We start from the raw sequence: 27,545 nt of genomic DNA, 5'->3' as shown, positions 1-27,545 counted from the left end.
AGGACTTTTATAGTACGGGATGGTCAAAGGAAGCTTTTTGTATATTTTGTAATGGCTGAAAGTTTTACATTAAGAACATAAAATGTATCAGTGAAGAAAAGTTTATTAATGGGACTTCCTTGGTAGTCCGGTGGGTAAGACTGTGCACTCCCAATGCGGGGGGCTTGGGTTCGACCCCTGGTTGGGGAACTAGATCCTGCATGCATGCCGCAACGAAGATCCCGCATGCTGCAACTAAGACCTAGTGCAGCCAAAATAAATATAAAAAAGAAGAGAAAAGTTTATTAAGGACACTTTCAAACATGTACAAAAGTTGAATAGTACAAAGTATCTGATGTACCCATCACCAGGCTTTAACACTGATCTTTTCTATACCCCCATACATTCTTTAATCCTTACATTTGAAGCAGTCCAGTCATCATTTCATTTTTGTATAATTATATATTTTTTTAAAAGAATAAGGCCTCTTTAAAAACAAACAAAAAACCACAAAGTTACCATCATAGTAAAAAAAAAACCCAATTTTTTAATATCTTTAAATATCTAGTGTTCACATTACCCTAGTTGTCTTTTTTTTGTAAATAGGTTGTTTGAATATGGATTCAAGTAAGATCCTTATATTGCTACTAATTTATATGTCTTAAGTCTTTTTTTATCCATGTGTTGAACGTTTATTCACCATCATTTTTTTTAATTGAAATATAGTTGACGTACACTATTTTGTTAGTTTCAGGTGTACTGCATAATGATTTGATATTTGCATATATTGTGAAACGATCACCACAATAAGTCTAATAACCATCTGTTCCCATACAAAGTTGTTGCAATTTTTTTTTTTTTTTTGCGGTACACGGGCCTCTCACCGTTGTGGCCTCTCCCATTGCGGAGCACAGGCTCTGGACGCGCAGGCTCAGCGGCCACGGCTCACGGGCCCAGCTGCTCCGTGGCATGTGGGATCTTCCCGGACCGGGGCACAAACCCGTGTCCCCTGCATCAGCAGGCGAACTTTCAACCACTGCGCCACCAGGGAAGCCCCTGCTGCAATATTTTTGACCGTATTCCTTATGCTGTATATTGCATCCCCGTGGCTAGAAGTTTGTACCTGTCAATCCCCTTTACCTGTTTCGGGTCCCCATCTCCCCCGCCCGCACTTTGGCAACCACCATTTTGTGCTCTGTATCTGTGTGTCTGTTTTCATTTTGTTTTGTTTTGTTTTTTAGGATTCCACATATAAATGAGATCATACAGTATTTGTCTCTCTGTCTGACTTACTTTCTAGATTCATCCATGTAGTCGAAAATGGCAAGGTTTCATTTTTTATTGATGACTGAGTAATATTCCATTGTATGTATACTCCACATCTTCTTTATCCATTCCTCTGTTAAATCCTTTAAAATACAGGTCCCTCTGTCCCTTTTTTTCTTTGCAATTTTTTATTGAAAAGAACTGATCATTTGTCTTACAAGTTTCCCATAGTCTCAGTTTTGCTGATTTGCAGCCCTGTGGTATTAGTTAACATGTTCCTCTGCTTTCATTTTCCTTTGAGTTGATGGTAGATTGTGAGGCTTGATCAGATTCAGGATCTTTTTTATTTTTATTTTTGAGAGGTAGGGAGGAAGAAGCAAGACTTTGACATACCTGGTACAAATGATTCTTAGTTTCTTCTTTGTGCTTATCTCTTTTTTCCCTGTGTTATGTAATTAATTGTTTTAAACAATGTTACTGAGATATATGTTAAAATGCACAGACTTAAAATGTTACAGTATATTTTTTCCCCAACATTTTATCATGAAGGTTTCAAACAGGCTGAAAAGTTGAGAGAATTTTACAGTGAACACGCATATACCCACCAGCTAGATTCTGCCATTAATATTTTGCTATATTTGCTTTATTGCATATCTTCTCATCCCTATATCCATCTTATTTTTTTATTTATTTCAAATTGCAGAAATAAGTATAATTCCCCATAAGTATTTTAGTTTGCATATCTTTAGCTAGAGTTCAATATTTACAATTTTTTTATTGAAGTAAAGTTCATATAACTAAAATTAACCACTTTGAAGTGTACCATTCAGTGTCATTTAGTACATTCACAGTGTTATACAACCATTGCTTCTATCTACTTCAAAACGCTTCATTACCCGAAAAGGAAATCCTGTAACTATTAAGCATTTACTCCCTATTCCCCCCTTCTCCTAGCCCCTGGCAACCATCAATCTGCTTTCTGTCTCGATGGATTTACCTCTTCTCGTTATTTCATATAAATGTAATCATTACAACATGTGGCTTTTTTGTGTCGGGCTTCTTTTGTGTAGCATAATGTTTTCAAGGTTCATCCACCTAATATTTACAATTTTTAAGATAAGATTTACATACAACAGAATGCAAAATTTTAAGTGTACATTTGCTTCGTTTTGACAAATTCATACACCTGTGTAACCCAAACCCCTATCAAAACAAAGAATATTACCATGATCCCAGAAAGTTCGCCCGTGCCCCTGCCCAGTCCCCGTTCAGAGGCAACTACTGTTCTGCTTTTTTTCCATCATAGATTATAGATTAGTTTTGCCTGTTTTAGAGCTTCAGACAAATGGAATCATATTGTGTATACTCTTTTTCTGTAAGGCTTCATTCACCCAGCATATGTTTTGAGATTCATCCATATTGTTGCATGGATCAGTAGTTGGTTCCTTTTAATCACTGAACAGTATTCCACTGTATAAGTACACTACAATTTGCTTATCCTTTCACCTACTGATTGCTGTTTTCAAATGGGGTTGGGGAGAATCGTTGTCTTATTGTCTTCCAGGAAGGCCAATTCTTGAACAAATAGAAAAAACAATGTACAAGAGAAATCTTTTTCAATAATTTTAATGAAGCAGATATTTGATATTTTCTTTCTTCAAAGCATCTGGCCATCCAGTGCCATTGGTCTCAGAGGCCAGCAGTTATTGGAGATGTCCTTCAAGTCTACAGTGGGTCTGAAGGGAGGGCTATTATCTTCTGTGAGACCAAAAAGAATGTAACTGAAATGGCCATGAATCCACACATAAAACAGGTAAGTCTTTTTTCATACTTTCTCTAATTGAGATTATAGGTATGAATCACTGAGCAAAAAAAAAATCATGTCCTTTGTGGACTAGGTTTGATAGTCATTCTTGGAATTGAGTCTCATTCAGAAAGAATTTATAGGCAGCCTCTCATGATCTGTTAAGTCAGGATAGAATTCTGTCCGTTTTCATCAGAAGTTTTCTTAAAACTTTGCAAATGTGATCTTGAAAATACAAAGAGTGAAACAAAATGAGTTTCTATGGGTAAGAGTGGGTAATATTTTAGAGTTGGGTATAAAAAGAATCGCAAATATTTATTGAATGAATGGATCAGAACACTAAATCCATGTGTTTTTTGCTGTTAACTTTTTATAGTAGAAAATTTCAAACTTACACAAGACATACACAGAAGTTGACAGTGCAATGATGTGTTCGTTTTCCAGCTGCAACAATTATCTTATTTCATCCAAATGCCCACTCATTTCTTGCTTCTGAAATTATTCTGAAGCAAACCGTAGATAACATGTTTTATGGCCATAAGTATTTGGGTACGTATCTTTAATGGAAAAGCATTATTATTGTTTTTTTAAATTTATTCTTTTGGCTGCACCATGTGGCATGTGGGATCTTGGTTCCCCAGCCAGGGTTCGAACCCGTGCCCCCCTGTAGTGGAAGCGCGGGGTCTTAACCACTGGACTGCCAGGGAAGGCCAGGAAAGGGTTATTTTTTTAAAAACTCACAATACGGGCTTCCCTGGTGGCGCAATGGTTGGGAACCTGCCTGCCAGTGCAGGGTACAAGGGTTCAAGCCCTGGTTCGGGAAGATCCCACATGCCGCAGAGCAACTAAGCCCGTGCGCCACAGCTGCTGAGCCTGCGCTCTAGAGTCCGCGAGCCACAGCTGCTGGGCCTGCGTGCCACAGCTACTGAGGCCCGTGCATCTAGAGCCAATGCTCCACAACGGGAGAGTCCACTGCAGTGAGAGGCCCGCGCACCACAGCAAAGAGTAGCCCCGCTTGCCGCAACTAGAGAAAGCCCACGCACAGCAACGAAGACCCAATGCAACCAAAAGTGAATAATAAATAAATTAAACAAACAAACAAAAACACTCACAATACTGTTATGACATCTAAAAAATTAATAGTAATTAATATCTTCAAATATAAATTAGTCTTCAGATTCTCAGTTGCCTCATACATGCTCTGTTTTCTGTAGTTTGTTATTTGGAACCTGGATCCAAATAAGAGTCGTTTTTTTTTTTAATTAATTAATTTTTTTTGACTGTGTTGGGTCTTCGTTGCTGTGTGCAGTCTTTAGTTGCGGTGAGCGGGGGCTACTCTTCATTGCTGTGTGCGGGCTTCTCATTGTGGTGGCTTCTCTTGTTGTGGAGCACAGACTCTAGGCGTGTGCTCTTCAGTAGCTGTGGCATGCGGGCTCAGTAGCTGTGGCACACGGGTCAGTAGTTGTGGCTTGCGGGCTCTAGAGCGCAGTCTCAGTAGTTGTGGCGCACGGGCTTAGTTGCTCCGTGGCACGTGGGATCTTCCCGGATCAGGGCTCGAACTCGTGTCCCCTGCATTGGCAGGTGGATTCTTAAATCACTGAGCCACCAGGGAAGCCCCAAGTAAGAGTCTTGTGTTGTGTGATTTCATTAAGTCTCTTCAATATATGGATTCTTCCATCTGTTTTTTTCTTGTAGTTCTTTTTATTATTGTTTAAGAAACCAAGTTTTCATAATCTAGAGTATTGCTTCCCTGTGATATCATTTAACATGCTCTTCTGTTTTCTGTATTTCCTATAAATTCAGGTTGGTTTGTTTGTGGCAAAATTATTTCATAGGCAGTGGTGCATTTCCATCAGGAGGTATATAATGTGTAGTTCTTTCTCTTTTTGTCATGTTAACATTCATTGATAATAACACCCTTGGTCCTTGTGTCAATGTCTCTCCAGTTTTTTTTTGTTGTTGTCTGTCACTTGTTATCTAGAAGATTCCCAAGGAAGGGCTCATGGAAACAATATTCACTATTGATAATAGCTTGTTTGTAACTTTATACCTTAAAAATAATTTTGGATGGATATAACATTCTTGGTTCACATTTTCTTTCCTTCAGTATATTAAATATGTTTTTCCATTGGAGTAAAGCATACTATAATAAAAAGTCTGATGCCAGTCTGATTTTTTTTTTTCACCTTATAAGTGATTTGGTTTTTTGCCTGAATACAAAAGCTTTTTTCCTTTTTCTTTAAAAATCAGTAGTTTTACTAGAATATATTTTGGTGGTGTTCTTCTGAGTATACAGTGTACACAATTTGTAGTTTCAAATATATGTATTTTTTAATTGCAGCAAAATTTTCTTGAATCCTAATTTATTGATATTTGGTTTGTCTGATTGCTTTGGTTTTCTCTTTAGGGACTCTTGTTATATGTATGTTGGCTCTTTTTCCTCTATCCTTTGTCTCTTTATCTCAGATCTTTTTTATCTTTTTCTTTATTTCAGTTTTCAAAATTTTCAAAATTAAGGCATCATCTGTTGTGTTTAATCAGTCTTGTATTTCTTCCAATATATTCTTCATTTATGAAAAGTCTTTGTCTTTTGTTTCTACTTCTTTTTTTTTTTAAATAAATTTATTTATTTATTTTTGGCTGCATTGAGTCTTCGTTGCTGAGTGCAGGCTTTCTCTAGTTGTGGCGAGCAAGGGGTACTCTTCGTTGCGGTGTGCAGATTGCAGTGTCTTCTCTTGTTGCGGAGCACGGGCTCTAGGTGCGCGGGCTTCAGTTGTTGTGGCTCGCGGACTCTAGAGCGCAGGCTCAGTAGTTGTGGCGCACGGGCTTAGTTGCTCCGCGGCATGTGGAATCTTCACGGACCAGGGCTTGAACCTGTGTCCCCTGCGTTGGCAGGCGGACCCCCAACCACTGCGCCACCAGGGAAGCCCTGCCTCTCTTATTTTTGATAGTGTTTAAGGTACAGTCTACAAATTATATCTCAATAAAGCTGTTAGAAGAAATAAAGGTCTCCCACTTTCTGAGCTCTGGTTGATTTTCCCCTCACTTTTATCTGGGTCATCTCTTTCCTTTGTTTCTGGGATCCCTGGCATCCTCAGTTTGGATTCTGGGTCCAATAATTTCTCCTCAATGTGGGGGCACTTTGTCCTGGCAAGGGATCATTGGTTTGTTAGTTTTGAAGGTTCATGTGGGCCCAGGATGTTCCAGCCTCTTTCACACCTTACCTCTGTCTCACAGTTACCCTTGAATGTGCAGAAATTCTCCCAGTTTCAGCTGACTTTCTCAAATTGGCCCATTATACTTTCCAGGGAGTATCTGTTCTTAGGACTAGCAAGTCCCCCCCTCCCCTTCACCCCTAATACATACAGGTTTTGTCCCTACCTGCTCATATTTTGGAAACCATGAAAATACCTTGTCACTAAGTTTTGTCATAGATCTTTGTGGATTTTTTATTTTGTCATCCTAGTTGCCCTGTTTTATTTATTTATTTTTATTTTTGGCTGGGTTGGGTCTTTGTTGCTGCTGCGCATGGACTTTCTCTAGTTGCGGCGAGTGGGGGCTACTCTTCATTGAGGTGTGCAGGCTTCTCATTGCAGTGGCTTCTTGTTGCAGACCACAGGCTCTAGGCGCACGGGCTTCCATAGTTGTGTCATGTGGACTCAGTAGTTGTGGCCTGTGGGCTCTAGAGTGCAGGCTCAGTAGTTGTGGCTCACAGGCTTACTTGCTCTGCGGCATGTGGGATCTTCCCAGACCAGAGCTCCAACTGTGTCCCCTGCCTTGGCAGGCAGATGCTTAACAACTGCGCCACCAGGGAAGTCCTGCCCTGTTTGTTTTTATGTGAGAACTGGAGATTCAAAGACAGTGCAGCCACAATCTTCTCCAGTATCATTTTAACTAATTGTGTAACTTTAGCTTTGTATCCAGTAAAAACAGAGAGTCTAAATAGTGAAAGAATGTTGAAGAGTAGTTAATTTACCTTTCCTTTCTTTGCTTTAGAACATTCAGCAGCAGCTGTCTTGCAGAGCTATTGTTTTTTTCTTTCTTGTTTGTTTTTATAAATTTATTTATTCATTTATTTAATTTTTAGCTACACTGGTCCTTCGCTGCTGCACGCGGGTTTTCTCTAGTTGCTGAGAGGGGGGGCTACTCTTCGTTGCGGTGCGCGGGCTTCTCATTGCAGTGGCTTCTCTCGTTGTGGAGCACAGGATCTAGGCGCATGGGCTTCAGTAGTTGTGGCACACGGGCTTCAGTAGTTGTGGCTCGTGGGCTCTAGAGCACAGGCTGAGTAGTTGTGGTGCAGGGGCTTAGTTGCTCCACAGCATGTGGGATCTTCCTGGACCAGGGCTCGAACCTGTGTCCCTCGCATTGGCAGGTGGATTCTTACCCACTTCAGCACCAAGGAAGTCCCTTACTTGTACTTTAAATATTGGCATTCCTCACAGTTCTAACCTCTGTAATTGTTTCTTCTCACTTAACATATTCTTTCTGAGCATAGTGATTAGTTGCAGTTTGGAGTCTGACGGATCAAGATTTTTTTTTCTTTTAACTTTTTTTTTTTTTTAATATTTATCTATTTATTTGGCTGCACCGGGTCTTACTTGTGGCACGCAGGATCTTTTTTAGTTGTAGCATGTGAACTCTTAGTTGCAGCACGCGGGATCTAGTTCCCCGACCAGGGATCAAACCCGAGCCCCCTGCATTGGGAGTACGGAGTCTTTGCCGCTGGACCACCAGGGGAGTTCCCAGATCTGGATTTAAATCCCAGTTGTGTTACTTACTAGCTGTATAACCTTGGGCAAATAACTTCCTATTTCAGTGCCCCTGTTTCCTTTTTAAAAAGTGGTATTAGGGACTTCCCTGGTGGTCCAGTGGTAAAGAATTCGCCTTCCAGTGCAGGGGACACAGGTTCCATCCCTGGTCAGGGAACTAAGATCACACATGCTGTGGGGCAGCTAAGCCCGCGTGCCTCAATTACTGAGCTCACATGCCTCAACTAGAGAGCCCGCACACCGCAAACTACAGAGCCCACGCGCTCTGGAACCCACGTGCCACGGCTAGAGAAGAGAAAAACCTGCATGCCACAACTAGAGAGAAGCCCGTGTGCCGCAACGGAAGATCCCGCCTGCTGTAACTAAGACCTGACATAGCCATAAATTAATTAATAATAAATCTTTTTTAAAAAGTGGTATTAAAAATTTTCTCATACTTTTAAGACTTAAATGATCATTTAAAGTATTTAGTATAGTGTTTTTATAATAAGCAGTCAATAAGTGTAGAAATATAGAAGTACAGAGATGTATATAGATAAATATATCTATCTAATCACTCCTGTGGTTCCAGTCATTGTGTATATGCTGATGATGTCCAAATCTTTTTCCAGGTTAGCTCTGTCTCCAGAATCTAGACTTGTGTTTATCATACTGGCCACAGACACCCCAACCCACTGTCTACCTAAAATTGAGTTTATTCTTTTATATGCTTATACCCACTGTCTCCAGCATTCCCTGTTGTTGAATGATACCCATAGTTCAAGCCAGAAATCTACATATCACCCTTGACTTCTCTTCCTTCCTTTTGCCATCCAGGTAACTACAAAGTATTTTAAGATTCTATTTCCTATGGTTTAAAATGGTCCATTTCTTCCCTACTTCTGTTGCAGAAGCTCAAAATCTGGGAGTCATATATATGGTTCTTTCCCTTATACCTCATTTCCACTCCCTTCACCAAGTCCTCTCAATTTCATATACTAGTATTTATTTTTTTCTTTTTTCTTTTTTTTGGCTGTGTTGGGTCTTTGTTGCTGTGCACAGGCTTTCTCTAGTTGCGGCGAGCAGGGGCTACTCTTTGTGGTAGTGTGCGGGCTTCTCATTGCGGTGGCTTCTCTTGTTGTGGAGCATGGGCTCTAGGTGCGCAGGCTTCAGTAGTTGCGGCATGTGGGCTCAGTAGTTGTGGCGCATGGGCTCTAGGGCACGTGGGCTTCAGTAGTTGTGCACGGGCTTAGTTGCTCTGCAGCATGTGGGATCTTCCTGGACCAGGGATCAAACCTGTGTCCCCTGCATTGACAGGTGGATTCTTAACCTCTGCGCCACCAGGGAAGTCCCTGCTAATAGTTCTTGAATTCATTTACTGCTTAGCCCCTACTTATCTTTCCAGCCTCATCTTATCACACTTTCCCCTTATTTCTGCACTCTCACCATACCTGCTATTTTTCCTGTCACCACAGGGCTCTTGAACTTGTAGTCTGTCTTGCCTAGCAGCTCCCATCCTTCAAGTATCAGTCCAGAGTACTTTTCTGTAAATTCTTCCTTGCCTCAAACTAGGTCAGGTTGTCCTCTTCTAAACGCCCTTTGCCTCTTAGACCCATGCATCTTGAGTTACACTTGTTGGCTAAATTTATTTGTGTGCCTAATTACTTGATTAATGTCCATTTCCTCGACCAGAGTATCAAGACGATGAGGACAGAGAACGTTTTAATTTTTGTTTGCCATTTTATCCCTAGTACCTGATGTGTAGATTACCACATATTTGTTAAATGAATAAATGGTCATTGCCACTGCCTTGATGAGGCCACTGATATCTCTCCTGAATTTCTACAACAGTCTGCTGAGGCTCCCTAGCTTTTGCCTTGCCCTTGTCTAATATATTCTATACATTGTAGCCAGAATATTCCTTCTAGAATACAAATATGTTCATGAAAATTTTCTGCTTACAATTATTCAATTGTTCCATATTGTCCTCAGGATAAAATTCATATTCCTTTTCAGTCTCATCTCTCACCACTTCTCCTTTTAACTCTGTGCTTCAGCAATACTCAAATATTTGTAGTTCGCCAGAAACATTAATTATGTGTGATATTTCTTCTTTCTGGAACTCCCTAACCTCCTCCTTTTTTTTTTTTTTTTTTTTTTAACCTGACTACTAGTTCCTTATTATCTGTCAGGTCTCAGCTTCAGTGCTGCCTTCCCTTCAAACTAGATTGAGTTAGGTTCCCCTCTTAGGTATTTCTATAGCACCCTACACCTTCTTATAGCACATATCATACTGTATTGAAAATACTTGTCAACTTGTCTGTCCCAGGGTCGTTTCTTTATGATTGTCCCAGAACCTGGCATAGTACCTGGAGCATAGCAAGTGCTCAGTGAATTCACTCATGAATGCATTATGCTTAGATGCTGCAGTTTAGATACTCGTTGGAGTTAAATAATTGTTACAAACTTTTAACTTTTAATAGTGGCTAAGAATACTAGGAAATTTATTTGTAATACTAGGAAATTATTTGCAGCATACATGGAAGATCAACCCAGTATAAATTGGTTCAGCTTCACTGAAAATTACAGAAATGTAAATTAGAACAACATTGGGAAATCATTTTTGCCTATTAGGTTTACAAGGATTATAATGATTCATAGTATACAGGTGGGCGGTATATATATATATATATATATGGGGTAAGATGAAATAAACACTCATAGAATGTTGAAGAGTAAATGGGCATAACTTATTCTTTTTAAATTGAAGAATAGTTGATTTACAATATTGTGTTAATTTCTGCTGTACAGCAAAGTGACTCAGTTATACATGTATATACGTTCTTTTTTATATTTTCCATTTTGGTTTATCCCAGGACATTGAATATAGTTCCCTGTGCTATACAGTAGGACCTTTTTGTCCATCCATTCTATATGAGATAGTTTGCATCTACTAACCCCAACCTCCCAATCCATCCCTCCCGCACCCCCCCCTTCCCCTTGGCCACCACAAGTCTGTTCTTTATGTCTGTGAGTCTGGATTTTGTTTGTTTATTTACAACTTCTTTTTATAATATAGTTTTAATTTAATAGCAATAGCTATTAAAATGTTAAATGTTCATAATTTTTGACCCAGAAATTCAACTTCTAGATATGTAACCTACTGAAATATACTAAGGGGTCTGCAGTTGTAAGTACAAGGTTATTCGTTGTAGCATTGTTTCTGAAGATGAAAGTTTGGATCCTACCCAAATCAGTAGGGTACTGCTAAAATAAATGATACTGGGAATTCCCTGGCGGTCCAATGGTTAGGACTTGGCACTTTCACTGCCAGGGCCCAGGTTCAATCCCTGGTCAGGGAACTAAGATCCTGTAAGCTGTGTGGCATGGCCAAAAAAAAGATACTGCAGCCATATGAAGAAATCATGTATAATTTAAAAAAATTAAGTAGATGTATATCTATAGATGAAGAAGAATGGCTAAGATATAAAAGATTTATAAAGCAGGTTGTAAAACAGTACATATATAGTAAAACCCCATTTTTATAGGTGAATACATAAAATTGTATGCTAGGATTTGTGAGGGGTCTGTGTGTCTGTATGTATTTAAAAAATAATATGCGGGGCTTCCCTGGCGCAGTGGTTGAGTGTCCGCCTGCCGATGCAGGGGACACGGGTTCGTGCCCCGGTCTGGGAAGATCCCACATGCCGCGGAGCGGCTAGGCCCGTGAGCCATGGCCTCTGAGCCTGCGCGTCTGGCGCCTGTGCTCCGCAACGGGAGAGGCCACAATAGTGAGAGGCCCGCGTACCGCAAAAAAAAAAAAAAAAAATATGCGGAGGAATATTCACCAAACTGTTAGCAGTTAATTATTAGGAGGCTGATATTAAGGGAAGCTTTTGCATTTTATGTTAAATGTTTTTCTGTAACGTTTGAGTTTTTAAAAACAATAAGCATGTATTTTTATAATTATCAGAAGGTAAGATTTAAAAACAACAGCAACAGAAAAGAGCACAGACTGTATGGTGTCTGGTGCTATGAATTGCAAATATGTGCTATACACTTATTTTTCCTTTTTTTTTTTTTTTTTCAAATAGAATGCCCAGTGTTTACATGGCGATATCGCACAGTCACAAAGAGAAATTACACTGAAAGGCTTCAGAGAGGGTAGTTTTAAAGTTTTGGTGGCAACCAATGTGGCTGCCCGTGGTTTGGACATTCCTGAGGTTGACCTGGTGATTCAGAGTTCACCTCCACAGGTAGGAAATAAGATTTTTCCCCCCCAGTTTTATTGAAAAATAATAGACATACATCACTGTATAAGTTTAAGCCGTACAACATGATGGTTTGATTTAAATATGTTGTGAATTGATTGCCACAATAGCTTCAGCTAACATCCATCTTCTCATGTAGGTATAAAAGAAGGAAAGAAAAAAAAAGTGTTCTCTCTTTGTGAGGAGAACTCTTGTGCTTTACTCTCTTCACAGCTTTCCTATACTATATCATATAGCAGTGTTAACTATAGTCATCATGTTGTACATTACACCCATAGTACTTATTGTTCAACTGGAAGTTTGTATCTTTTGACCAACTTCCTTCATTTCTCCCTCCCCCCATCCTCTGCTTCTGGTAGCCACAAGTCTGATCTCTGTTTCTATTTCAAAAGTATTCAACTTTTTTATTCATTCATCTGTTGATGGACACTTAAGTTGTTTCCATGTCTTGACTGTTGTAAATAATGCTGCTGTGAACATGGGGGTGCAGATATCTTTTTGAATTAAGTGTTTTTGTTTCCTTTGGATATATACGCAGAAGTGGAATTGCTGGATCCTGTGGTAGTTCTATTTTTAATTTTTTGAGGATCCTCCATACTGTTTTCCATAGTGACTGTACCAATTTACAGTCCCACCAGCAGCGCTCAAAGTTATCTTTTCTCCACTTCCACAGCAGCATTTGTTATCTTTTGTCTTCTTGATGATGACCGTTCTAACAGGAATACGGTGATACCTCATTGTGTTTTTAATTTTCAAGGAAATGAGATTTGATTTGGAGAAAATAAGAACAGCTATATAAATTGCTGTTTTATTTTTAAGACATTGCTTATATATGAAAAATATGTTATCTTTTCTTGCTCTTAGCCATTTTTTGTTAGTGTGATGTTAAATTGATCAGAATCTGGTGCCTTTGCAAATTATTAACCTCTTTATTTGGATTTGAGGCATGGAATCATGCAAGGGAATTATAAAAAGTTGCCATGTAAAGAACCCTGGGATGGAGTGGATAAAAAGTTTTTAAATCCTATACCCTTTATTGCAGATGGGATGTTTCAACATCCCCCTTTGGGATATTGAAAAGAGCAACAGTATTGAAATAAAAATGTTATTATTGATAGTAGTAGTTTTGTTATTTTTCTTATTATTATTTGGATGCTGGAATGACTGTTTAATTTGCCAGATTTTTAAGAAGAGTTACCTCTTTTATTTTTAGGATGTTGAATCCTATATTCATCGCTCTGGGCGCACAGGTAGAGCTGGCCGGACAGGGATTTGCATATGTTTTTATCAACCAAGAGAAAGAGGTCAATTAAGATATGTGGAACAAAAAGCAGTAAGTAGAGTTAAATTATTTCAGGCTTATTATCTGAATGGTGCCGTAGAAAAGAGATCTTTTTGTATTTGTTCTCACAATTAGATCGTTATAACTTTTCTCAGTTTAAGCTGCATTTGGATGTGAAGCATGTGGAGAGCTAAATTTATATTAGCTGCAAGATTTTGTTTTAATACAGCTTTTATTGTGAAGACAGAAGAGCTGACTTTCTCATTTTTCCCTTGAACTTCTCCCTTGATACTAAAATCAGAAGTGCATTGTGATTTCAGTACCTCTTAGTCCAGTATTGTAAATGGATGAATGTGACATTGTGTTGGTGTAATAGTTAAGATTATGTCGAGTAATGGTACACTAACCAGTTTCTATAAGAAATTACACATTTTTTGTGGTCTGGAGTTTTTGTGGTATTTCACATTTTTCCTATTTTTATGATGGGTGTTTTCATACACTATTTCATATACTTTGTAAAATGAGGATAATAAGAAAAAAGTTGATTGATATAAAGAGCATCCTTTTCTTTTCTTTAAATCAGCTTTATTTTGCAACTGAAATTCCATGATTGTAACTAAGAGACAATTCAAAAACATTTTTTTTCTCTTTCTAGAATTTGTAATTGATGATTTATTAGAAAATCTTTTGATCTGCTAGAGCTTGGAAATTTTTAAGTCCAAGAAATGGAAATTCAACAAACTAGATTAATTTAGGAATTAATTGTAAAGACTTCCATTTTTCTTTAATGTAATTCTTTCATTTTCAGGGAATTACTTTTAAACGTGTAGGTGTTCCTTCTACAATGGATTTAGTTAAATCTAAAAGCATGGATGCCATCAGGTATGCTTTCTGACCTTGCTGAATGATTTTTTTCTTTTGTATTAGGCTATACATCTTTAAGCTCTCCTAGTTCACATATCAGAAAATTTAATCACCAGTTTTACCAGCAGACATTTAATTATATTAAAATACGAAAACGTTTCTCTCTTTTCCCATTCATTCTCTTATCTTTAATTTTTCCCCTTTGTCTTGACCAAGAAAATTTACTATTTTTAAACCATAGGTCTCTGGCTTGCGTTTCTTATGCTGCTGTTGATTTTTTCCGACCATCAGCTCAGAGACTGATAGAAGAGAAAGGGGCTGTGGATGCATTGGCTGCAGCATTAGCCCACATCTCTGGCGCATCAAGTTTTGAACCACGTTCTTTGATCACCTCCGATAAGGTAGAAGTCTGTGAGAAAATTGCATGTGGTTGAGAAGGATTAAAATTGAACCATAGATATCTCTCTATCTGGAGGGAAATATAGGACATCTTCACTTTGCACAGTACTTTGTTAACCGAAACTTGCATACCAGAACCTAGTCCTCATTTTGTTTGCCATGGAGCCATGCAAATCAAGAAGTAGACTCTGCAGCTAACACAACACCATTGCAAAGTAAGGATTGCTTGTATATGTGGAGGGTGTCTGTGTGTGTGTGTGTGTGCGCGCGCGCGTGCGTGCGTGTGTGTGTAAAAAACACCATCTGATCTGTCCCCCTGCCAGTTCAGTATCAGATGTCAAAACAAACCATACCCAGAGCCATATATTCCCATTATAAAGGTATATTTTACTCTCTATAATTAGTAAGTAATCTGTGGGAAGATACTTTAGCACTGAGCAAATACCCTATCCCTAATAACCCACCAGATACTTCTCAAGAAAACATTTAAACCATACTTCTTAAGCAAATATGAAGATAGACATTTAAAGCTAAGAAGTATGTAAGAGGTAATTTAATCCCAACTTTTATCTAATAAAAGTATCCCTCTTTGGCAGATGGGTCATCTATCCTCTGATTAAATATCTTAGCAACAGGGTGTTAGTGGTTTGATATTTCTTTTATGGGTTAAACCAAAATCCGGTCTTTACCGTGAATGTCCTGTAGGGTCTTCCCTTGCTACCTCTTTGGCCTCACCTCCTATCACTCTCCCCTTGCTTGTTTTCACTACCCTAACCTACTTGCTGATACTCAAACATAAACTTAATCCTACAAAAGGCCTTTATACTTATTTGTGCTGTTTTGAACGTTCTTTCCTTTTAATAACCTTGGCTCTCTCCTTCACTTCATTCAGGTTTCTACTCAGATACCACCGTGTCAGAGAAGTCTTTTCCTTATCACACTCTAAAATAGCTTACCCCTCCCTTTACTCTCTATTTTCATTTTCTTCCCCTGCTTTATTTTTTTTCATGATTCTTGTTACTATCTGACATTATATATATTTCCTTATTTGTTCACTGTCTCCTCTCCCACCATTATCCAGTGCCGCCATGCCAACCCCCTGCCACACACACACTAGAATGTAACCTCCATGAGACAAAGGACTATTTACTGCTGAATCTCTAGCACATAGAGCATCTCTGGCACATACATAGGGGGCACTCAAATATTTGTTAGATGACTGCCTCCCTATATCTTCTTCATGTTGATCCTTTTGTTGTCCAGTGAAGTTCTACAGAACAAGTAATTTTTGCTTATGTAATAGTCCTTCAGAAGTTTAAAGAGGTTTATGTCCTCTTGTTTTTCCACTCAAAGCTAACTTTGATTCCTTCAGCATTTCCTTAATTCTCCACTACCTTATCTTTTCTGGGATGCTCTAGTTTGTTTAATTTCCTCTTAAAAAACGATGGTTAGAATTAAATGTAGTCTTTACAGCAATGTATAGAAGAATGGTACTTTCAATTATCTATAAACATTAGTCTTCTATTAATATAGTTTCAAAGAAGTTGTTTTCTCAGCAGTCATGTTATACTGTTGGCTCATAAGAAGTACATGGTTAAGTCAAAAAGGGCTGTCAAGTTAGAATGTCATTGTCCTGCTGCTGCTGCTTTTTTCCCAAACATAATGTGACTTTTATTCCTTAAGGGGTTTGTGACCATGACTCTGGAAAGCCCAGAAGAAATACAGGATGTTAGCTGTGCTTGGAAAGAACTTAACAGAAAGCTGAGTAGTAATGCTGTGTCTCAAATTACCAGAATGTGCCTCCTAAAAGGAAATATGGTAGGCTTTTCTAGACAACTGCCGTACGATTATAAAGACTAGCAGATTCTTTTTTTTTTTTTGAAGCCTAATGGGATGTTCTCCATGTGTTAGTATGTTTCCACTTGTAAATTTGGGGAGTTATTTAAGTAACCCATTCCTCTAGAAAGCTGTAAAGTCATTCTGCTTAATTTGACTAATATCCGAGTTTCCTAAGTTTCTGCCTTTGTATACATATTACGTGTGGTTGTGTGTGTTTATTTTCTAAGGTTAAGTAACTTATAATTGCAACAGCTAAACAGCTCTATTTTTTAGAGAATACACAATATTGGTTTTTAAGTGGCCTGCTATTGATTGATAATGAGGATAATAAAGTGAATTAAGTATTTTCATAGAATTATGAAATAGCAAAGTTAAGACCATCTGTAATATAAGTGACTGATTTCTTCTAATGGTTTTGAGAAAAGATGTTACATTTATTCATCTCACTTGACAACATAGGTTCATTCTAGTCTATAATTTATTAGCCCATTTATTGGAAATAGTTATCTTCCTCAAATTTAATACTACTTACTTTGAAAAAAGATCAGTGGCAAGTATGAGACAAATATGCACATTCAGAAAAATTGTGGAGGGGAAGGAAAATATACCAAGGTCCTTAGGGCAAAGCTATATTTGAATATTAAACTAACTTGCAACTTATCAGCAACCAAAACCAAAGAGGAAGCATCTTAGGTTACTTCATTCTCGGTATCTGATAAACATTTCAGCACTTTACGAGAGAGAGTTTCTGGCACTACATTTTTAAAGGAGTTTATTAGATGGGTCATTTTACAAGGGACATGGAACATTATAGTGTCTACAAAAACTTTTCTAGAGAATACTCTAGATTCTCAGTAGTAGTCAGTTCTTATTAGATACTGGTTTACTCTTAGATTTAGGAAGTACAATTAGCAGCCATTCTGTGTCATGCATTATTATATATTAGCTGGTTTAGTCCTATAGGCAATCATGGGACAAGCTCAATCTTTTTTTAGCTAATACAAGATTACAAGCAGATATTTTAAAGAATCAACTCATATGCATCTAAATAAAAATTTTTTCATTTTGCTTTTAGGGTGTTTGCTTTGATGTTCCCACAACTGAGTCAGAAAGGTTACAGGTATTAAATTTTTTTTTAAATAAATTATTTATTTTATTTTTGGCTGCATTGGGTCTTCGTTGCTGCACATGGGCTTTCTCTAGTTGCAGCAGGCGGGGGCTGCACTTTGTTGCAGTGTGTGGGCTTCTCATTGCAGTGGCTTCTCTTGTTGCAGAGCACGGGCTCGAGGGTGTGTGGGCTTCAGTAGTTGTGGCTCGCGGGCTTAGTTGCTCCGCAGCATGTGGGATCTTCCCGGACAAGGGCTCAAACCGTGTCCCTTGCGTTGGCAGGTGGATTCTTAACCAGTGCGCCACCAGGGAAGCCTGGTATTTAAAAACTTTTGTCTGTTAAATAGTTAAGTATGTTTCTCTAAAAGATAAGGATTAAAAATAACATAGTCATAATATCATTATGACATTGATTGAGGCTAAATGCCTAAATCATTTAACAATTCCTTAATAAAATAATAATAAATAATAAATATCCAGTCTGTATCATGACTTAAAACATTTAAAAATTATGAATAATTTCAAACGTGAAAAAATAGAATTGCATACTGAATCCTCATGTACCCATCACCCACCTTCCACAGTTATCAACTCATGGCCAATTGTGTTTCATGTCTACTTCCATCCACTTCCCCACTCTCTCCTGTATTCTTTTGAAACAAATTCTAGGAAGTCTGTCATTTCAACCATAAATATTTCTATATACCTAAAATATTAAAAACACTTTCCAAAAACACAATTGTAATACCATAACTAAACCCCCCAAAATAATAATTCCTCAATATTATCCAATTTTCTGTTTAAATTTTCCCTCTGTCTCCTACATCTTTTTAAATATAAGGAGGTCCATAAGGTTCATACATTGTAATTTTATGTTTGTCTCGTTTACTTTATAGGTTCTCCTTCCTTTCTCTCTTTCTTTAAAAAAATTTTCCTTGTATTTTATCGGTTGAAGAAAGAGATTGTCCACTAGATTCCTACACTGTGGAATTTGTCTGTTACATCCCTGTGCATATTTATATACATATTTTGAAACAAGAATGGGATTATTTGGTTTTTAAAGTCTTTTTACAAATTCAGAATATATTGTAAACACATTTCTTTGTCAACTGTACAGTTACTTGTTTTTATTGGCTCCCTGGCATTTGGCCACCTGGGTGGCCAACTTAATGTCCTATTTTCTGACATTTAGATTATTTCTAATACTAATATTCCGTTATAAACAGGTCAGCCTTAAATGTTGGCATAGCTAACTCTTTATGCATTGCCATGTTTGTCTCTTTAAGATGAACTTCTTAAGATGTCTGCTTGGCCAAAAGGTGTGTGTATTTTTAGGGCTTTGGTCATATATTGCCACCAGTGGTGTATGTGGCTGTTTGTCTCTGCTCACTATTACCTGAAGGTATTTTAATATTAACTTGCCTTGGCAACTCATGATCACAATGAAAAACAGTTAATGTAGCAGGATATGACATACCGATGCTCTTATGAGCGACAATGATTTTTTTTTTTTTTTTTTGCGCGGGCCTCTCACCGTCGCGGCCTCTCCCTCTGCGGAGCACAGGCTCCAGACGCGCAGGCTCAGCAGCCGTGGCCCACGGGCCCAGCTGCTCCGCGGCATGTGGGATCCTCCCGGACCGGGGCATGAACCCATGTCCCCTGCATTGGCAGGCAGACTCCCAACCACTGCGCCACCAGGGAAGCCCCTGCAATGATTTTTATATCTTGAGTTGTTTACCCCGATACCAAATTGTTTCCAATGGCTACATTTTTTAGTCCCTGGCTGGTGTTGACAGATTTTTAATCTCAGCTCACACTCCTTGCTTCTGTCAATGTATCTGCTGAAAGCAATGTACTACTTATTAGTGACTTATTCGTTTTGTGCTGAGAAACTGGTGCTCTCTTTTAGAATGTATAAACTGAGTAGGAATTTAGAGTCCCAAAATCAGCCTGAAAATTTCTCCTGAGACGAAAACTTAACTTCTAGAAACTTTTTTTTTGGTGGGGGGGGCACTGGGGAGGGGAACAAAGCTTTGTATTGTTATGTTAAATTTGAGATTTAAATTTTAACAGGATCGATTTTTTTCATTTTTAATGACATTTATTTTCTTTCTAATTTTACAAGCAGTACATGTTTATCGCACACAACTAGAAACACATGGAAGAATAAAGTAAAAAACAACAAGCGCTCATAATCCTCACCCCCCAGAGATAACCACTGTTAGCATTTTGAAGAATTTCCTCCCATTGTCTGCATTTTTTAAAAAATTGAAGTATAATTGACCTACAAAACTGTGTTAGTACCAGATATACAATATAGTGATTCAATATTTCTATATATTACAAAATGATCACTGTGATAAGTCTAGTTACTGTCACTGTTCAAAGATATTACAATGTAATTGACTGTGTTCCCCATGCTGTACATTTCATCCTTGTGATTCATTTATTTTGTAACTAGAAGTTTGTACTTCTTGATCTCTCTTATGTGTTTCACTCATCCCCCCATCTCCCTCTCCTCTGGCAGCCACGTGTTTGTTCTCTGTATCTGAGTCTGTTTCTGTTTTGTTTGTTCATAAAACTTAGAAACTTTAGTGAATGAGCTTTGAATATGTTTTTGTTTTCTGGTCTTCTGTTTTGTTCTAGATACTTTGAACTTAATGGCTAGATGGCCTTTAGCTAATGGATATGAAAAGAGTCTTCTATATTCACGTGTTTGCTTATGGTTTCTATTTTGCATTTATATTAATCCTGTAAATTATCCCAACAGGCAGAGTGGCATGATTCAGACTGGGTACTCTCAGTGCCAGCCAAGTTGCCTGAAATTGAAGAATATTATGATGGAAGCACATCTTCTAATTCCAGACAGAGGAGTGGCTGGTCAAGTGGCCGGTCAGGCCGGTCGGGCCGGTCAGGTGGTCGATCTGGTGGCCGGTCAGGTAGACAGAGTCGACAGGGGAGCCGGTCAGGAAGTCGACAAGATGGTAGAAGACGAAGTGGGAACAGAAATCGGTCAAGAAGCGGGGGCCGCAAACGGAGTTTTGACTGGGATAGTTAATCTACCAGTGTGAGCTTGCCTATTTCTGCCTAATCATGTACATTATCCACCAAAAATTAGGTCATCATAGTTGAGGTCTGTGTCTGCTTTTGGCAAAGAAGTTGGTTGTATTTTTTTAAAAAGTATTTCACAAGAATGGTTGTAAACAAATCTACTTATCCAGTTATACCTTTGAATAAAAAAACCTCCTTTTATTGTCTCTTTTCACTGTGCATTAAGAATTTTCTCAATGTAGTCTTTTAAAATTTCTTCTAAAATGTGGCAGTTAAGTCAATCTTAAGGTTACTTGCATTTTACAAAATGTGGTGTGTCTGTATTCAGATCACTTCTTCCGTAGGATATACGGTAGAAAATAAGAAATCCCTTCTACATTAAAGGGCTGTATAGATTGGTGACATGATTGGTTAGATGTAACATTTTAAATTTTAGATAAAGTTAATTAAAAGGTGTGCAAGCAGTGCATACTCAATAATTTATTCAACAGGTATTGGTTGAATGTCTTCTATGTGCCCATCACTATCCTAGTCCCTAGGGACATAGTAGTGAATAAGGCATGGTCACTATCTTCAAGGAACTTACAGTCTAAAGAAGCAATTATGGTTGAGATTAACACCTAATATTTAGGATGAAAGTAGGTATGGAATGCTAAGGATCTAGTTGGGGTGCACCTCACCAGCCTTAGGAGTCAGGCTTTTAGAAGAAGTGATACCCAAAAGGAGATGTAAAGCAGAAGTATAAGTTGATCTAGCCAGTTTAGAAGGGAGAGAGGGTTTGCAGTCAGAACAGTACAGGCACACCTTGTTTTATTGCATTTCGCAGATACTGTATATTTTACAAATGGAAGATTTGTGGCAATCCTGTGTTGAACAAGTCTATTGGTCCCATTTTTCTGACAGCATTATTTTTTAATTAAGGTATGTACATTGTTCTTTCAGAGATAATGCTATTATACACTTAATAGACTCTGGTATTGTGTAAACATAACTTTTATATGCACTGGGAAACCAGAAAATTTGTGTGACTCACTTTATTGCAGTATTTGCTTTACTGTGGTTGTCTGGAACTGAACCTGTAATATTTCCAAGGGATGCCTGTATATGCAGAGGCCCAGAGGCAAAGAATAGCACTGTAAGTCTGAGGATCTCCAAATAGTTCAGTATGGCGTGCATGTGATAGAGGACAGGAATAAGAGAAGGAATTAGGGACCAGACTTTAAAGGTCCTATGTGCATTTTTAAGGGGTTGAAATGTTTTCTTGAAGGCAATGGGGAATCATTAAAGAGTTTACAGTAAGGAGTAACATGATGAGATTTGTGTTTTAGAAAGATTACTGAGGAGGTTGGATTGCAGAAGGGCCAGACTGGAGACTAGTAGCCCTCTTAAGATGCTGTCAGGGTAATCCAAGGTAGAGGTGATGGTGGTCTGCACTAATGATAGGTAACATATTTTGAGTAATGAGAACTGAGGCACTTGAGAAGTTGTTGCTTGTGTAGAATCACACAGCTGGATAATATATAGTGGAGTAAGGATTTGAACCAAGTCTAGCTTCTGAACCAGTGCTCTTAACCACTGTGCTAGATAGTGGCAATGGACTTTGAGGAACATGGATAGATTTCAGAGGTTTTTAGGAAATGGAATTGTTAGGACTTAGTGCTTTGAATTGGAAGATAAGAGAGGCAGAAGAATAAAACCTAGGCTTTGTCACTGAGATAGGTACTAGAACAAAGCAAGAAGAGTTATGTGGGGAGAGAGTGGGAATATGATTAGTTCAGGATTAGATGTATTTTAATATTGAGTAGTCCATGAGATATAGCAGAGGAGATAAACAGTAGGCGGTTGGATTTATAGGTCTGAAGCAGGAGGGAGATCTGTTCTAAAGATTTGGGAATAATAAAAAATGGTAATTGTAGTTAAGTTAGTAGATGAGATGATCCAGGGAAAGTATAGTGAGGTAAGAGGGCTGAAAAGAACCCCGAGGCACACCAACATACTTAACTGCATAGCAGAGGAAAGGGGATCCCACTGAGAAGGGATGACAAGAAGAGGGCATAAAGCCCAGAAGTACAAGGCTTTCAAAGGAACCAGAAGACAAGTCTGAAATGGCCCTTGGATTTGGCAAAAAGACATTGACATGGGGAGCAACCATATATATATATTTTTTTAAATTTATTTATTTATCTTTGGCTGTACTGGGTCTTCGTTTCTGTGCGAGGGCTTTCTCTAGTTGTGGCGAGCGGGGGCCACTCTTCATCGCGGTGCGTGGGCCTCTCACTATCACGGCCTCTCGTTGTGGAGCACAAGCTCCAGAGGCGCAGGCTCAGTAGTTGTGGCTCACGGGCCCAGTTGCTCCACGGCATGTGGGATCTTCCCAGACCAGGGCTCGAACCCGTGTCCCCTGCATTGGCAGGCAGACTCTCAACCACTGCGCCACTAGGGAAGCCCCGGGAGCAACCATGTTAATAGAGTATTGAGAGTAGAAGCTATTTAACTGTGGCTTAAGCAGGAAATGGGAGATAAAGCAGTAGGGACAACAAACATGAACACGTCTTCCAGAAATTTGGCTGTGAATTCAAGGGAAGAATAAGCTAAAGCCGGACGTGGAAGAATAAGCTAAAGCTGGACGTAGAAGAAAGGATATGAAATTGCAGTGAGAATTTTGTGTTGGTGAGGTGGAGAGATGAGGGAAATCGGAGCATGGTGAAATACTAATATGGGAGGAAGCCAGAAAGGAGGCAGGAGGAGACAGAATGAATGTATGATGGAGCAAAATCCCTATGAGGACCCAGACGGATGAGCTCAAGCACACTCTGGAGATTTTAGCCTTAGATGGTAGAAGCACATCTCTAACATTTTGTCAGAGGAAAGTATGATTATCATGTAGGTGTTTGCAGGTGTTTGCAGGTATTAAGGTAAAAAGTTGAGGGAGTGCCTGCCTGATGTCTTCTGTTTTTTTTTTCCCTGTGGTATTTTTGCATGGTCATCCACTGAAGGTGAAGAGGGAAGTAGTACGCTAGGAGATTTGAGGAGAGTGGAGAAATGCTCAGGTATTGACTACAGAACATGATGAAGAACTCCTCAGGCAAACTAGGGGTCACAGCTGAGGTGAGAGACTGAATTTGTAGTGGCATTAGTCAGAGTGATTATGTGATTTCCTATGACAACACTCAGCATCGAGTTGTAGGAGTGGAGATGGGAGACAGTTGATTGAGGATTGGGGTTTTGCTCTGTAAGATGAAAGGATGACAAGGTGAACATGTTAAGGACTCAGCAAAAGTGATTAGAGTAATGGCCCAAGGAATCTAGACTGCTTAGGGATTGAAGTGGAGATGGGGTCGATAGCAGGGAGGACGTAGAAGGGGCATGGGAGTGAAGGTCAGTGAGGGCTGACTGAATTTGAGATTTCAAAAGTGGAGCAGTTGAGGAGAAGACAATTGCAGAGTATGGTGGTAGGCCTGTTGGGGGCAAAGGTTATTTCAGTTGAGGTGGTCAAAGAACTGAGAAGCCAGTGTTATGTGGATGGTTTTCATGGACAGTGAAGTCCTCTCGAATGAAGACAAACAAGGACTGAGGAGGGAGAGGAAGACTAACCCAGGTGCCAAAATACCAGGAAGTGGTGGAGGTTGGTAAATTTCCTGAATTAGCAGGGGGGAAAGGTGAGATTACCAGATTTTCAAAGGGACCAGGGCGTTTATGTGAAAGTCAAGGAGTAATAATCAGGAAGCTTTGAGGAAGAGAGGAGGCCACCAGTGTATATTGAATGTGAGGGAATAAGCAACATATGTATGAGAAAGCTATATGGGAGTATTTTCCAGTAAGAGCCAGATTTTAGTTAAACCAAGGAGGGAAGAAGGACTCTCAGTGCTGGATTGAGAAAGGGGGAAGTTTTGATTATAGGCAGTGGGATTCCAGATAGCTATGACTGGGAGGAGGGGATCTCAGTTGCCTCTGCATCTGAGTAAATGTGAGCTCTGTATTTATACCCAAGATGGAATAGGGGCTCCATTCCTACTGAGGTGCTTGGTTCACCAGCACCTACTGCAGGTGCTGTGTTCCTACGAGGTGCCAGGCACTATGTTTGGGATATAAAGGTGAATAAGGAGTTCTCAGTCTCTGCCCTTGAGAGCTCAGAATCTAGTGAAATAGATGGACACATAAACCTAGGTCCATGGCAGTGACTAAGTGTGATGATTTGAGAGCTCTGAACAAGGAAGCCTAGCTCAGCCCAGGAATGCGGGTGGGAGATCAGAGAAAGCTTTTGGGCCATGATGACTGAATGTGAATTAAGTGAGGTAAAAGAGACAGAAGTGGGAACGTGCATCCAGGCAAAGGCACAGAATAGCTAATAAAACACAGCCTATGTATGGCGAACTGTAAGTAGCTCTTGTTGCCAGGATCTTAACTATGAGGAAAGCAGTGGTGAGAACACGACAAGTGTCATATCTTGTTGTGTGTGTTTTTTTTAAGTGTCATATCTTGGAAGGCTTCATAGGCCTTGTTTTGGACAGCCACTGAAGGGTTTCAGGGAGGAGAGTGAAAAAGATAAGCATGTAGGCAAATGCCAGCAAGGGGGAGGATGGATTTAAGGGGTCCTCCTGCTAAAGGCTGGCTTCCCTATTAGCAAGGAAAGGGGGACAGATCCTAAGAAGATAAAATACCTTTCCATGTCTCCTGAAAGAAGGAGGGGGCAGGGCAAATTCTTCACCAAATTCTCAGCTTTGGGCTGCATTCAGCCACTTATATTTACTCTGCTCCTTCTTCACAGAGCCCAGCAACTTCATGGCTCCACCTTTTGGCTATTCAGAGCCTTCTGTTTAGTACTCTGTACCCTAATGTTGTGGTTCCTTAATATCTACTTGAACTTGAATCTATTACCCTGATCTTCAGCTTTTGAATTTGTAAATAATATGTTTTATTCCCTTCAGCATTATAAACCTGAATAATAAATTCACATTTAGGTGTGAATGTCTGAGAGCCTTCTCTCACATTATTTTTGTTTTGTATAATTTAGGAGTAGTGCTTAATAGTCATTTTTAAAAAACTATATTCCTTTTCTTTTTAACAATTTTTAAAATTTTTATTTATTTATTTTTGGCTGCGTTGGGTCTTTGTTGCTGAGCGCGGGCTTTCTCTAGTTATGGCGAGCGAGGGCTACTCTTCGTTGTGGTGTGCGGGCTTCTCATTGCAGTGGCTTCTCTTGTTGCGGAGCACGGGCTCTAGGCACGCACGCTTCAGTAGTTGTGGCTCACGGGCTCTAGAGCGCAGGCTCAGTAATTGTGGCGCATGGGCTTAGTTGCTCCGCGGCATGTCGGATCTTCCAGGACCAGGGATCGAACCCATGTCCCCTGCATTGGCAGGCGGATTCTTAACCACTGCGCCACTGGGGAAGTCCCAAAACTATACTCCTTTTAAAAAATATTATAATAGTAATATATGTCCATTGTTGAAAATTTGAAAAAATAGAGAAGCAAATGGAAGAAAATTAAAACCACCTATAATAGCTCTCTCAGAGATAATACCTCTCTCAGAGATAATTACTGCTAACATTTTGTGGTATAGACTTTTGAATTCACTGTGTGTGTATACAAACTTTTTGAAATAGAAATTCTCCCAATTTTATGAAAACATATTACATCATCTACATCAGAGGAAACTGGTCTGGCAGAATCAATATTCAAGAAGTACTTCCCGTTTCCTATCAAATGGATATAAGACCCATATATTCTACTTGTTATTGAATTTTGTACTGATGATTAGATTAAATACAGTAACTTGGCCACCTTTGAGCCAGAAAGGGCCTTTCGCATGTTTCCTCTTGGAATTTTGGCCTTGTGCCTATGTGCAGGTATGTTACAAAGGAATTTATATACTTTATAAGCCTTGACAAAAATTTTCCATTTAGTACCATTTTGGGCTTACCCTGTTGCTGAACATCTGTTGGTAATAAAAATGTCCCCGGGGCTTCCCTGGTGGCGCAGTGGTTGAGAGTCGGCCTGCCTATGCAGGGGACACGGGTTCATGCCCCGGTACGGGAGGATACCACATGCCGCGGAGCGGCTGGGCCCGTGAGCCATGGCCACTGAGCCTGCGCGTCCGGAGCCTGTGCTCCACAACGGGAGAGGCCACAACAGTGAGAGGCCCGCGTACTGCAAAAAAAAAAAAAAGAAAAAAAAATGTCCATGTACTGTGTACAGCCATATCATATACTGCAGTATCACATAATTTTGTGGTTTATTAACCAGACTGCAGGTTCCTAACTGCTTTCCTGCCTGGGCATACAACTAAAATTTATTTCAAAGGGTTTCTTCCTTATCCCACTACTAGTGGTAGGCTAGTGTGTGTCAGGCACTGTCCAAAATCTTAAGGATACAAAAAGAAATCAAAGCTCCTGGCTCAAGGATATCAGAGTGTAAGTGAAAGCATTGTTGTATATTTACATAAATTTATCTGCTAAAAAATTGACACTGTGAAACAATAATTTGTGAAATATGAAAAATTTCCTTTAAACTGTCAGATTAAAAAATGTGCAGCAAAAACTAATCTTATGAAATACAGAAATAGAACTTCCAGCATTTTCCTTTGTCATAAAATGATTACATTTTGAATTGTCTTTCTAAAAGCCTTGACGTACCTATGAGGTTTTTTTCCCCATGGTTTTATTTTATTTTTTTATTGAAGTATAGTTGATTTACAGTGTTGTGTTAGTTTAGGTTAGTGATTCAGTTATACATCTCTATGTATTTTTTTTCAGATTATTTTCTCTTATAGGTTATGACAAAGTATTGAGTATGGTTCCCCCTGTGAGTTTTAATAGCTCTTATTTATTGTGCTCTGAGTGCCAGGCAATGCTAAACCTTTTTCATTCATTATCTTACTTAATTTTGTCAACTGATGAAATAGGTTTTCTTATCCCCATTATGCATGAGAAACTC

At 39.1% G+C, this 27,545-nt stretch overlaps 1 protein-coding gene across 2 annotated transcripts in view; it reads left to right on the top strand.

The window, feature by feature from the left end:
- DDX50 (DExD-box helicase 50) overlaps positions 1-20,818 on the top strand; it is a 32,486-nt gene extending 11,668 nt beyond the window's left edge. The window contains exons 8-15 of one of the 2 annotated variants that reach the window (XM_082855125.1): positions 2,909-3,058; positions 11,892-12,053; positions 13,282-13,401; positions 14,159-14,232; positions 14,456-14,615; positions 16,297-16,431; positions 17,528-17,572; positions 20,330-20,818. In XM_082855125.1, the coding sequence (XP_082711251.1) occupies positions 2,909-3,058; positions 11,892-12,053; positions 13,282-13,401; positions 14,159-14,232; positions 14,456-14,615; positions 16,297-16,431; positions 17,528-17,572; positions 20,330-20,617 (1,134 nt within the window). In that variant the 3' untranslated portion in view covers positions 20,618-20,818. The remainder of the gene's footprint in view (positions 1-2,908; positions 3,059-11,891; positions 12,054-13,281; positions 13,402-14,158; positions 14,233-14,455; positions 14,616-16,296; positions 16,432-17,527; positions 17,573-20,329) is intronic. The other variant, XM_082855126.1, reaches the window with a different exon arrangement.
- The last annotated feature ends 6,727 nt before the right edge of the window (positions 20,819-27,545 follow it).

This window comes from Leucopleurus acutus (genome assembly GCF_964270905.1).
Source record: "Leucopleurus acutus genome assembly, chromosome: 14".
Lineage (NCBI taxonomy): Eukaryota > Metazoa > Chordata > Mammalia > Artiodactyla > Delphinidae > Leucopleurus > Leucopleurus acutus.
The sequence above is the reverse complement of the archived record's forward strand: the minus strand, read 5'-3'. Positions and strand labels throughout refer to the sequence as shown.